Genomic DNA, 13,619 nt, shown 5'->3' with positions numbered 1-13,619 from the left:
TACCCCATTGGGGAAACTTTTTCTTGCTCTAAACCGATGTCAGTAAATTTAAATAATTGCATTTCTTGTGGAAAGCAAATAACTCAAAGATTTTTATTCATACTGTATTCCTTGCCTAGGCCGTGACCACAATGTACCTTGCTGTCGGTTTTGTGCCTTATTTAAACCACAAACTATCCTTCGTCGGTATCTTTGCGCTTCTAACTATTTTGGTGCTTGGGTCAATTATCCTGATATGTCTTCGGTAAGCCATCCGACTACCGACATTCCGAAAAAAAAACAAAGATGAAGACAGAGACAGGCCGCCCAGTTCGCCGGTACTCATTGAGACGCTTTTGCAGCCCCTGATACCCACTACTTCAGATTCACAGGCCTCTACTGAGACCCATTCGGAGTCCGGTATGCTGAGAGATGCTTCAGCTGTGGAACCTGTGGATGTCTCTACCTTGGATAGGTCTGGAGCCGCTTTGCAGGCACCGGCTTCAGAGGGTGTATTCAGGCCTACTGACTTGCATATTGAACCAATGCCATCTTCTTCTTCAAGGCCCAAAACTCGAACCATGCCTAGAAAACTAACGCCCAGACCACATGGTCAGGCCTCTATGCCTAAAAAACAAATAGGAATGGCTGAAGACCTTATTACTTTAATCAGGGGAAGCCAACCTTCCCCCTCTAAGAGACCTAGGACTGAGTTTGCTTATGATACTTCTAACCAGGATTCTGAAATTTCTCTTTCCTCTGATGACCAGGATTTACCCTAGTCTCCCTATGAGGATTTTGATGCTGAGGACACTATTCTCCCTCCGCTTACCCCCTAGAGGATTTCTCTTTTGGTGAAACCTTGCATACTCTCAGGGAGCATTTTCGTTGGGAAAGTCGGGATTTCTCTGATTTTAAAAAGAGGCTTGGGGATTTATTACTCCTGCCCCAGCACAGGCCTTGAGCTATACCTTGTGTACTGGACATTGTTGATGATGCCTTTTCAGAATCTAGCACGGCCCCTGACTCTTTACCTCCTGCTTGCAGAAAACCTGATGGATATTACAGGCTTCCTGACTCTCACAAGTTCCTTTTCAAAAGTCCTATTGCGGATCCTGAAACCATTTCACAGGGACCCAAGGGCATTAAAGCTACTACTGCCAAAAATCCTACCCCCTCTGATAGAGACTCCAGGGTGCTGGCTAGATGGGTAACTTTGGCCATTAGGGCCTTGAATTGCCAGATGTTCTAAGTCTCACATTGCTGCAGTCATAACCTGTGGGTAGTCCGCTGTCCTCGGTTGGCCCGAATACCAAAGAGCTAGGCTGGCGTCTGTCATTGTCGCCTAGAGCTGACGTCGGTACGTAGTAGTACTTAAGCGCATGACCGACGCCATATCCTCAGTCTTTCTTGCCGCGTGGTCCGAAGCAGAAGCAGCGTTTGCAAGTGCCATTCGGCGTTCTGAAATTTTCATTTAACGAGTTTCAGACCGAAGACCAAGTTGGGCTAAGTACCCCGTTGGGGAAATTTTTGTCTTTTCTTGCCTCAGTTATCCGGATGTCAGAAAAAGTTAATAATTGTATTTCTTGTGGGAAACAGATACCTCATAGGGATTATCATTCTTTCTGTATTCCTTGCTTGGGGCCTGAGCACGACGTGGTCGGGTGTCGCTTTTGTGCTAGATTTAATAAGCGCACCATTAAACGAAGATTAGACTGTGCCAGGCTTGTTTTTGGTAAACGGTGTAACTATAACATGCCGTCGGATCCTCCGACTCCCGCTAAAAAGCGTGAGGATAAATCTTTGAGGTCTAAACCGGATGAGTTGTCCGTTGCGGATGCCGGTTCTACGGAGCCTCCAGTTGAATCTGTGGATCCTGCCGAGGGTTCGGCTGAATCCCAGGGGGAACCTTTACTTTTGCAGGAATTGGCCTCTCAGGAGTTAGGCCAGGCTGAGGGTGCTTCTCAGGTGTCTGTAGTTCCAGCTTTACAAAAGGTTATTAGGCCTTCTACTTCAGTGGCTAAAGGCCATACCTTGTCCTGTTGGCCCTGGTCATAGTTCTAGCTCTCCAGCCCCTGTTCCTAAAAAGCATATGTTGAAAATGGCAGAAGACTTGATTACTTTAATCAGGGGTTCTATGCCCCCCCCCAGAGAAGAGGCAGATTTAGAGGGAATGGATCATTCCTCTGACTACTCTGAATCCTCAGCTGAAGAAATTCAGGATTTCCCTTCCTATTCAGATTCGGATGCAGAGGACTCCTGTCCGTCTGCTTCTCCTCCAGAGGATTTTTCTTTTTCTGAGACTTTACATTCCATGAGGGAGCATTTCAAGTGGGAAGGTCAAGATTTTTCAGATTCTCGGAAAAGGCTTAGGGAATTTTTGTTTCTGCCACAACATAGGCCCTTGGGTATTCCTCCTGTCTTAGATGTTGTTCAGGATGTTTTTTCTGAATCTTCCCTTAATCCTGATTCTTTGCCTCCGGCCCCTGTTAAGCCAGACAGGTATTACAGAGTTCCAGAAGCACATAAGTATTTGTACAAGAGTCCTAGAGCTGATCCGGAAACTATTATTCAAGGTCCGAAGGGTGTTAGGGCTTCTGTGGCTAAGAATCCAGTTCCTTTGGATAAGGATTCTACAGCGTTGGATAGGTGAGGGAAAAAAGTGTACACCTCCTCTACGTTAGCTATGAGGGCTTTGAATTGCCAATTTCATATGCTGAAGTATTACAATTTTTTGTTAGGCCAATTGAAGTCTAAGGTGGATGCTTTATCTGAGGGTATAGAGTGTAAGGAGCTCCAGGAGTTGGTTCATGCATCAGATCAAGTTGGCAAACATTCTTTGCAGTGTGGTTTCGATGCTCTTCAGGCTTCATCCAGGGTGGCTGCTACAGGTTCAGTTATTCGTAGGCATGCCTGGCTTAAGGATCAGAATTTGTCAGAGCATGTTAAGGCTCGGATTTTGGATGCTCCTCTTCAATCTGAAGTACTTTTTGGCCCTCCTGTGGAATCAGTTTTGAAAAAGATGGAAGATAAGGCTAAGTCTATGCAGACAGTCAAGGATTTTATGCAGGTGCAGCCCCCTAAGTTTAGTAGGAATTGGCCTGCTAGAGGATGGGTCTTATCCTTCTTCGGATTATCAGTCTAAGGGCAGGTCTAGACGTGGTAGAGGCAGGGCTCACGCTCAGGGTTCTTTCAGACCTAGAACTTGGAGTTCTCCGGCACAGTCTTCTGGTGAGGGCAGGGGTCAGCCCTTTCGTAAGCAGACCCAATGACCTGTATCTTCTGCTGCCAGACCCTTCTTTACTGGAAAGTTGGGACTTTTCAAACAAAACTGGAATTTGGTCACCCAGGACCAATGGGTGTTGGATATAATAAATCAAGGTTACAAGTTTTATTTTCACACCTTTCCTCCTTTCAAAGGCATGCCGGATGTGCCTCCTCAGCAAAGGCTGGAGGCTCAGGAGCAAATTTCTCTGCTTTTACAGATGGAGGCAGTTCAGGTGGTCCCTCCGTCAGAAGTAGGCCTAGGATTTTATTCCCGTCTATTCCTAGTGCCAAAGAAAGGAAACACTTGGAGGCCAATTCTGGATTTGTCCATTCTCAATACCTACCTAGACATTCCAAAGTTCAAGATGTTAACATTACAACAACTTCTGCCTATGCTAGGCAAAGATCACTGGATGGTAACCCTGGATCTCAGAGGCCTATCTTCACATCCCTATCAGGCCCAGTTGCAGGAGATTCCTGAGATTTTGGGCTGGTACTTCGCATTATCAGTTCTCTGCATTGCCCTTTGGTTTATCTACTGCGCCTAGGGTATTCACAAAAGTTCTGGCTCCTGTGATTGCTTTCTTCAGACAGAGAGGAATACAAATTTACCCTTATCTGGACGATTGCTTGATTCTTGCTCAAAACAAAGACATATTACTACAACATCTCCAGTATGTAATGGCAGTTTTAAGGTGCCTAGGGTATTCTGTGAACGAAATAAAGTTCAGTCTAGTACCCTCTCAGGACATGTGCTTTCTGGGTGTGAGACTGAATACAGCTTCTCAGATGGCATTTCTGACCCCGGACAAACAAAGAACTTTTCATCTATACTTCCAGCAGTTATCAGTAATGTCCAGACTGACTGCAAGGACAGTCCTTCAAGCCTTGGGGTTCATGGCATCTTGCATTCTAGTACTTCCCAATGCCAAACTGCATATGAGGAAGCTACAATGGTATCTCAAAAGTGTGTGGACTCAACACTGCCACGGTTTGGACACTGTCATTTGGATTATACCTTGCATCCAGAAGGAATTCTTGTGGTGGGCTCAGGAATGTCACCTAAACAAGGGACTCTCTGTGACCCGACCAAAGGCGAGTCAGATCCTAACGACGGATGCCTCGGACTTGGCTTGGGGAGCACACTTCAATGGGAAATGGATACAAGACATGTGGCCTCCCAAACTACTACATTTGCATATCAACATGAAGGAGATTTTAGCAGTCCAATTTGCCTTGATGGCCTTCAAGGACCTACTTCAGCCGGGACAGGTGTTTCAAACAGACAACACAACAGTCATGTGGTACATCAACAAGCAGGGGGGAACCCATTCCTATCCTCTTTGCAGACAAGCAATGATTTTGTGGGAGACTGCTCTGAGTTTGCACATCAATCTTCAAGCACGGTTTCTGCCAGGAGCACAGAACTCCCTAGCAGATGTATTGAGCAGGCAAATGGTGGATCCCCACGAGTGGAAACTGGACCCTCAGGTATTCAAACAGTTGACCGTGGTTTGGGGAACTCCAGACATAGAGCTGTTCGCTTCTCCACAAAACTTTCAACTACCAAAATTTTGCACAAAGATGTTCCACCCAGATGCTTGGAAAGTGGATGCTCTATCTTTCAGTTGGAACAACCTTCACATTTATGCTTTTCCTCCTCTGCCTCTTCTCCCCAAGTTACTCTTGAAAGTCAGGCGGGACAAGCCTTGCATGATTCTAATAGCACCAGATTGGCCACGTCAGCATTGGTATCCCCTGCTGAGGAGTTTAATCCAGGAGCCTCCTTGGCCTCTGCCACAGGTTCCTCATTTGTTGTCCCAGTCAAACAATAATTTTCTCAATGTTCAGGTGCAGTCCCTCCATCTGGCAGCCTGGCGTATTCTGTGATGGAGCCGGTGGGGTCTCAGTTTCCTCAACAGATTTTGGATGTCATTTTGGAAGCCAGGCGGCCTAGCACTAGAAAAGTTTATGCTGATAAATGGAAGAGATTTTTTCTTTGGAGCACTGCAAAGGGTTTTGATGTTTCAGTGCCTAATTTGAGTTTTGCACTACAGTATCTTACTGAATTACTGGACAAGGGTTTGTCATTCTCTTCTGTGAAGGTTCATGCTGCAGTCATTTCTGCTCACTATGATTGTGACCCTCCTTTATTTTCTCATCCTTTGTTCAAACAATTTCTTAGAGGGGCAGAGAATATAAGACCTCCACGTAGAGCTCCTACTCCTTCCTGGGATCTCAATTTTGTTTTGGAGAAACTTACTTTACCTCCTTTTGAACCTGCAGCTACGTCTGAACTGAAGTTTTTGTCTTGGAAGACTGCTTTTTTGTTGGCCATTACTTCTGCTAGGAGGGTATCTGAATTGCAGGCACTCATGGCAGTTGAACCCTTTTTGATATTTCATAAGGATAGAGTTTCTTTGCGAACTAACCCTACTTTTATGCCTAAAGTGATTTCTAATGTGGCCTTGAACCAGTCTATTCATTTGCCTACTTTTTATGCTGATCCCCAAAATAAAGGGGAAAAAGTCTTGCATTCTTTGGATATCCACAGGCAGTTACGTTACTATTTGAGCAGAACTAAGGAGTTCAGACAGACTCAACAGTTATTTGTTTCTTTTGCTTTGAGTTCACAAGGGAAAGCTGTTTCAAAGCAGACTATTTCAAAGTGGATTGGTCATTGTATTGCTTTTTGTTATTCTCATCATGGGAAGGATGTTCCTGCTGGGATCAGACCTCATTCTACTAGGGCTACTGCCACTTCTACTGCTTTTTTGAGGGGTGTAGCTACTAAGGATATTTTGGAGGCAGCTACTTGGAGTTCAGTACACTTTTGCTAAGCATTACCATCTCCCTCTTTATTCCAAGTCCAGGGCTGGGTTTGCCACTGCAGTTTTACAGGGCATGTTAGCAGCTCCTAATGCTTTGTAGTTTGCCAGCCTCCCTTTTCCTTTGCTTTGGGATTCTACCCACAGGTTATGACTGCAGCAATGTGAGACGAAGAACATAGTACAGTTTTGTACCTACCATAAATGTAGATGTTCGAGGATCCACATTGCTGTAGTCCAATTATCCCTCCCTCCTTCCCCTCTATAGTTTGTGGTTGCTGGGTTTCTTTTTGGGATACTCTTTATTTCCACACTGGTGGTTGTTGGGCTTTTACTTTTTTAGCTCTGGCCTTTCATTTTTAGGCCTTCTGACATCTGGGGCAAGAAAGACTGAGGATATGGCGTCGGTCATGCGCTTAAGTACTACTACGTACTGACGTCAGCTCTAGGCGACAATGACCAACGCCAGCCTAGCTCTTTGGTATTCGGGCCGACCGAGGACAGCGGACTACCTACAGGTTATGACTGCAGCAATGTGGATCCTCTAACATCTACATTTATGGTAGGTACAAAACTGTACTTTTCATATTAAACTATCAGCAGCTTATTATTAGATTTCTTAAACAGAAAATGATGTTAATTCCTGATTTTGCTGAAAATAATGATTTCCAGGATTTAATGTATTCTGATGAACAAGTTGGTAAACATACATTGCAATGCGGTTTTGATTCACTAGAGGCATCTTGCAGGGCTGTGGTAACTGGGTCTTTATTTAGAAGGCATGCTCGGTTCCAGGAGCAGTCCTTACTAAATCATATTAAAGTGAAATTACTGGATGCTCCCTGAAATCAGGACTGCCTGTTTGGCAACAAGGCAGAAGAAGTTAGTAAAAAGATGGAGGAAAAAGCTAAATCTATGCAAACTTTACAGATTTTTTTTACAAGTACAACCTCCAAGATTTAGTAGGCATTGGCCTTCTAAGAATTGGTCCTTTCCTGCCTCTTCCAGACCTTCTCAGTCCAAACCTAGATCCAGCAGAGCACCCAGGCTTCAGTCCCAGGGGACGCACAGGACTAAACATTGGGGGGCCTCCACTTCCAAATCTGGGAATAATAAAACTCCCCCCTATAGTATACTGCCTCAATGACATCTTTTTAAAACTTCCAAGCACTTCTCAACTGACTGCCCCCTTGGGGGGAAAGATTGCACTTCATGCAAAGAACTGGGGACGCATTACCCAGAATAATTGGGTTTTTAAATAGTGTCCCAAGGATACAGATTTCACTTCCACATGTTACCAACTCCAAGCGGTTGGCCGGATCTACCTCCAAATCAGTGGGTAGTGGCCCAAAAGCAAGTACTCTATCTTAAGCATAGGGGGCTATTCAATTGGTACCAAAAGAGAGAAAGGGACAAGGTTTGTACTCAAGATTTTTCCTGGTACCCGGAAAAGACAGTTCATGCCGTCCTAGCCTGGACCTGTCTACTCTAAACACCTTTTTGGTGATTCTGAAATTCAAGATGCTGACTATTCACCAGTTACTTCCTATGCTAAGCAAAGATGCCTGGTTGGCAACACTAATTTTAAAGGAAGCATACCTGCACATCCCAGTCGGGGAATCTTGCAGAAGATACCTATGTTTCAAAGCAGGCTACACACACTATCAGTTCTCTGCACTGCTCTTTGGCTTATTTACTGCACCCAGGGTACTCACAAGGTGCCTAGCTCCAGTCATTGCATTTTGCAGGCAAAAAAATATTCATATAAACCCCTACCTGGATGATTGTCTGTCTAATTCAGGCAGAAAACCAGGATATACTTCTGAATCCTCTTGCTTTTATGCAAAGGGTGCTAATTTGTCTGGGGTGCACCATAAACGAAAATAATTAACACCTGGTACCCTGTCAACAAATTATATTCCTGGGAGCAAGCTTGAATACAACTTCCCAGATGGCTTTCCTCACACCAGAGAAACAGATTCACTTGACAACCTACTTCAAACAAGTGGCCACAAAAACCCTGCTATCTGCAAGGCAAATACTACAAGCTTTGGGGTTCATGGCCTCTTGCATTCTTCTAATTCCATATGCAAGACTGCATATGAGGAAACTACAATGGTATCTAAAAAGCCTATGGTGTTAACATTTTCAGGATCCAGAAGCAATGATTCCTATCATTCCTTGCCTATGCCTAGAGTTCCTTTGGTGGGCAGAGGCCTGCCACCAAAACAAGGGACTACCATTCAAACTACCCCCTGCCACCCAAACCCTAATGGGCACATCAGACTATGCATGGGGGGGCACACCTGGCAGGGAAGTGCAGTCAGGGCAAATGGAACCCAATTCAAATGCACCTTCACATCAATCATAAAGAAATGTTAACTGTACAGAATGCTCTGACAGCCTTCAAGGATAGCATTCTTCCAGGATAATTAATGGTTAAGACAGACAACACCACTGTTGTGTGATGCATAAGCAGGGGGGGTACACATTCTTACCCCCTCTGCAGACTAGTCATGGCATTGTGGAACACAGCCTTGAGCTACCAAGTGCATCTACAAGCTCAATTCCTGCCAGGAAAACTAAATACACTGGCAGACGGGCTAAGCAGAATGCTCATGGACCCACATGGGTGGAAACTGGAGCCAAGGATTTTCAACATGTTGACAATCAAATGGGGGAGCCCAGATATAGACCTGTTTGCCCCCCCCCCCCCCCGAACTATCAACTGGAAAAATTTTGTGCAAGGACTCCCCACAGACCAGCTTGGAAAGTAGATGCTCTGTCCTTCAGCTGAAAAAGCTTATCCGTTTATGCCTTTCCTCCTCTGCCTTTGCTCTTCAAAGTACTACATACTACTAAAGATCAAACAAGACAAACCAAGGATGATTTTGATTGCACCAGACTGGCTACGTCAACACTGGTATCCCCTCCTGCACAGTGTGTCACTGTTGGCCCCATTGCACCTGCCTCAGACTGCTACCCTGCTGTCTCAGCAGGCTAACCAGATTCTGCACCCTCAGCTTCAAACACTGAACCTAACAGCCTGGCTAATTACCTAAGCTGTCCTTTACCATCCCTCAGTAAACTAGTGATAGATGTCATTTTACAGGCAAGGAGGCCTAGTACTAGAAAATCTTATGCTAAAAAACGGAAAATATTCTGTGCCTGTAATCAACCTCAAGGGATGAGCACAGCAGTCCCCAATTTACCTCAGATTTTGCAATACTTAACTGAGATGTTTCACAAGGGGCCTATCTTTTTCCTCAATAAAAATTCATGCCTCAGCCATTTTGGCTCATTATAACACAGAACCTCCCCTCTTCTCTCATCCACTGCTCAAGCAGTTCTTCAGCGGGGCCAAGAAATTTAAGGCCACCCAGGAGAGCTCCAACCTGGGACCTTAACTTTGTATTGGAGAAACTCACCCTTCCTCCTTTTGAGCCAGCTGCTACTGCAGATTTAAAATTCCTTTCTTGGAAAACAGCTTTCCTTTTAGCCATCACTTCAGCAGGAAGGGTATCTGAATTAGAGGCCCTTATGGCAGTGGAGCCTTTCATCATCTTTCATGCGGACAGGGTGTCCCTCTGGACTAATCCCTCTTTCATGCCAAAGGTGGTGTCCAGTATGACTTTTAATCAGTCCATTAATTTGCCAACCTTCTTTCCTAATCCACAGAACAAAGGGGAATGGATACTGCACTCCTTAGATGTGCACAGACAACTTAGATTCTACTTGGACAGGACTAAACCTCAAAGGAAATCTGAATAACTAGTGGTGGTATTTGCTGCAGGGACAGAGAGGGGAAGGCTATTTCAAAGCAAACCATCTTCAAATGGATAAGCCATTGCATTCATTTCTGCTATAAGCACCATGGAAAACCTATCCCACAGGGGATCAGACCCCACTCAACTAGGGCTGCATCTACCTCTGCAGCCTTCAGAGGTGTACCTACCTGGGACATCCTAGAAGCTGCTACCTGGAGTTCTGTACATACTTTCACCAAGCATTACCATTTGCCAATTTTCTCTAAATCCAGGGCTGGCTTTGCCACTGCAATTTTCCAGGGCCCTATAGCTGGTCCTAATGCTATCTAAATTCCTCCTCCCATCCTTAGCTTTGGGAAACTATCCAAATGTAATGACCGCAACAGTGAAACCCGAAGAACATAGTGCAGTTGTGTACACTTGCCATAAATGTAGATGTTCGAGTGTATTCACTGTTGCAGTCCTGGTTACCCTCCCTCCAGTCCCCTGACTTCTTTTAGCTATACCTCTTCTCTCCTTTTCAATGCTTAAAAACTTTTTTGTGTATTTGCTTTTTTGTTGGATGTATAATCTTGTATATTTATAGATTTAATTGCTTCCCATTAGGGGGGCACTTGACATCTGGGGCAAAAAAAAACGATGTAATGACGTTGGCTGCATGTTTTATACCCCTGACGACCTGACATCATGGAAGGAAGAGACAGCAACCGATGTAGGACCCAAGACTTTGTTAATCAGGCCGACTGAGGGCTACTGCAAGCAGATAAACCAAATGTAATGACTGCAACAGTGAATACACTCGAACATCTGCATTTATGGTAAGTGTACACAACTGTACTTTATGGTTCCCTGGCGTAAAAGTGGTTCCCCTACTGGCCCAGGGAATTGCTGGCCTGTTAGGTTCACTTGTACTATTTGTAAGGCCTTAGTTCACTAGTACTATTTGTAAGGCCTTGGAACTTATTATAGCTGAACAAATAAATTATATAGGTAACTTTATATCCCTGGATGCACATCAGTTCACTTTTGTACAACAGTTAAGTTCTTTGAAAGGGTTACTGAGGTCGTGGATAAGGGTCATGCACTCCAGCTATTTATATAGACTTTGCCAAGGCCTTTGACACTATCCCCCCCATGCACAGGATTGATCATTGGCTGTATGTCGGAATCCATACTGTTAAAGTTGATCGTGTTTGCCCTAGAAGGAAAAATGTCACTAGTGTCCCACAAGGCTCTGTCCTAGGCTGCTAAATATTTCCGTGACATAAAAGCTGATACCAAGGGACTTTGCAGTCAGCCAACTTGGTTAGCCAATCTGGGAGCAGTTATCAAATCCCATTCTAATATTCCAATCCTCCAGCAAGGGCTGGACCAGACCTGTGCTTTGGGTATTAATCATGGCCTTACCTTTTACACCTAGAAGTGCAGTATAGTTTTGTCTGATAAATCGGGCATCACTGCTGCTTACCATGTAGCTACCATTCCACTCAAATTTCCCACAGTCATTAGGGACTTGGGTACATATACTGATAAGATTCTCCTTTGATCCCATGTCTCTGTGGTGGTTAGAAAGTTTTTCTTCCCCCAACATATCCTTCGTGGTATCTCCTCAGGATCCAAAGAAGTTAGTTTTCCACTTTATTCATCCTTTTTTGCTCAAACTTGAGTATAATGCACCTTGTGGCATGTACCTTACCAAGCATCTAAACCAGCTTGACAGACTTGAACATTTTCTCACCTAAAAAGGTCTCAAGTCTAAGTACCCCTAGTTACTCTGATGGACTAAGCTCCATCAATCTTCTCCATGTCATACAGACTCCTGAGGGATAACTGTTTCCCTTTCCCCTCCTGTAAATGACCCAACAGTCTTTGAACACCTTCATCTACATAGAAAAAGTGGTAAAGCAAGCACTTGTTCTTGAGAGCTAAACATACATTAACGTGTTTGTATTAACTGAACACAGATATGCAAACTTCATCTTTTTGCTATGTTCAGCAGGCAGTTTGTTTTGATGCTTTGAATTCTATGCGTGCAGCTGATTTACCACACTGTACTGACACTGCATCCACCAGATGTCAGACAGTGGGAACACAGACTGATTAGGTAACTAGTAATTGGGTACACAGGTGCTTTCATTTAATCTGTGTAGCAACATGCCCGGAAAGACCTAAGCAACTCCTTTATGTAAAAGTTTCTAGACAATATATATTGCACATGTTAAGCATTGTTCTTCTGAGCATATGAAAAATTTCAGTGATTTCTTGTTTTAATGGAGTAGTTCAGTCATGTAGGACACGTGCGACTGGCATACTTTTCCTTTGCCTGTGAGTTTACAGTAAAGTAACATTGTGTAAGCACAGATGCAGGGGCACGCGTATGTGTGTGTGTGTCAGTCACAACCCTTTTTCCCATTTTTGCACATGGGGTCAGGGTGTCACTTTAACGGTGCCAATATATTGTATATACCTGTGTATGTCCATTTATGTCGTAAATGTGTGTGCAGACACATCTGAACCAAATATGTTTATGGATACTGTATGGTGTGTCTGTATGAATATATATTTTAATTGGTTAAAATTGGAAGTTCATGATAAGGTGATATTTAATGTGGTTTGAAATGCCTCGACTGCTAGTTGAAGATAAGTTCTACATATTTATACATTCCGCATTAATTGTTCTAATTTTTCTTTTAATGAAGATGGTAAGGATTCGAAGAGTGTTCCGACCCTTTTTTCTCCTGCAGAACTCCTCAATGATGAAGAAAACACTGAAATGCATTAAAAGGACACTACCTCAGTTGGCAAGGTAACTAGCTAACATAACTGCAGTCTAAAATTTTCACTTAACTTACAGTATGTGGATTTGTGGTTTAATATAAGTTAATAAAGTTTTGCATTAAGGTGTAATATTTTAAGGACATATTTTCTGAAATGCCATGCTGACTTATAAAACAAAATTATCTAATGTCTGAGCCTTCTTTCAAGGGTTTGTACTCTCCATATCACAAAAGTTAATTTGAAGCTGTCTGTTTTGTTTACTGATGTATCCTTACTTGAAAAACTCCACAGTAACCCTAAATAACAGCATTTCAGGTGCTAGCTGGAAGTCTAACAGAAAGTTTTAAGTACTTTTATAGCTACAAGAGAGGGGGGGAGAATGCTTTACAGAGGGTGAGAGTAGAGTGCAGACCAGAGATCAGACTGGCTTCCAGTGTGTGGCTAGCAGCATGGAGGAAGGAGGATGAGAGTCTTAAAAGCCATAGTCTACAAGAGTTTTACAGAACCTTGTAACTTGGTTACAGGAGACAAGAGCCTGACTCATTTACACCAACTACCAAACTACTCGGTGTATGTATGTGTGATATTTATCAAGGAATTGTCACCTTTGTTGTATTTTCAAGAAATTGTGAGCTTCATGCCTTTTCAAGACATTTTGTGAGCTTCATTGCATTTTCAAGGAATTGTGAACCTAAGGGGAAGAGAAGATGTTATGTGGTCCTATCTCGCCTACATTCATTACTGATGGGTTCAGAGCCGATAATCGGCTCAGACTCAGCCGACTATTTTCTAGCATGAAGTCTTTAATTGGCTGGGCTAACCCGTATCCCAGGATGCACCTCTCCCAAACCCCCAGATCTCATTTGCCACTTGTTGAGTTAGGACGTGGTCTCGAGCTTGGCTGTGGCTAAGTACCTTTTTTGACTAAACTTTCTAAAGTTTTATACCTTTCTGTCAAACAAAAGCTATTTTCATAGCTATTTTGGGTTTTGTGTGTGTT

The 13,619-nt window shown here is 43.7% G+C and overlaps 1 protein-coding gene across 1 annotated transcript in view; it reads left to right on the top strand.

The window, feature by feature from the left end:
- Positions 1-13,619, top strand: part of TPCN2 (two pore segment channel 2) — a 1,483,468-nt gene that overhangs the window by 513,988 nt on the left and 955,861 nt on the right. The window contains exon 6 of the mRNA XM_044082617.1: positions 12,541-12,647. Coding sequence (XP_043938552.1) covers positions 12,541-12,647 — 107 coding nt within the window. The remainder of the gene's footprint in view (positions 1-12,540; positions 12,648-13,619) is intronic.

This window comes from Protopterus annectens, chromosome 9.part0, assembly GCF_019279795.1.
Source record: "Protopterus annectens isolate FY-2018-M chromosome 9.part0, PAN1.0, whole genome shotgun sequence".
In the NCBI taxonomy this organism is placed as follows: Eukaryota; Metazoa; Chordata; order Ceratodontiformes; family Protopteridae; genus Protopterus; species Protopterus annectens.
The sequence above is the reverse complement of the archived record's forward strand: the minus strand, read 5'-3'. Positions and strand labels throughout refer to the sequence as shown.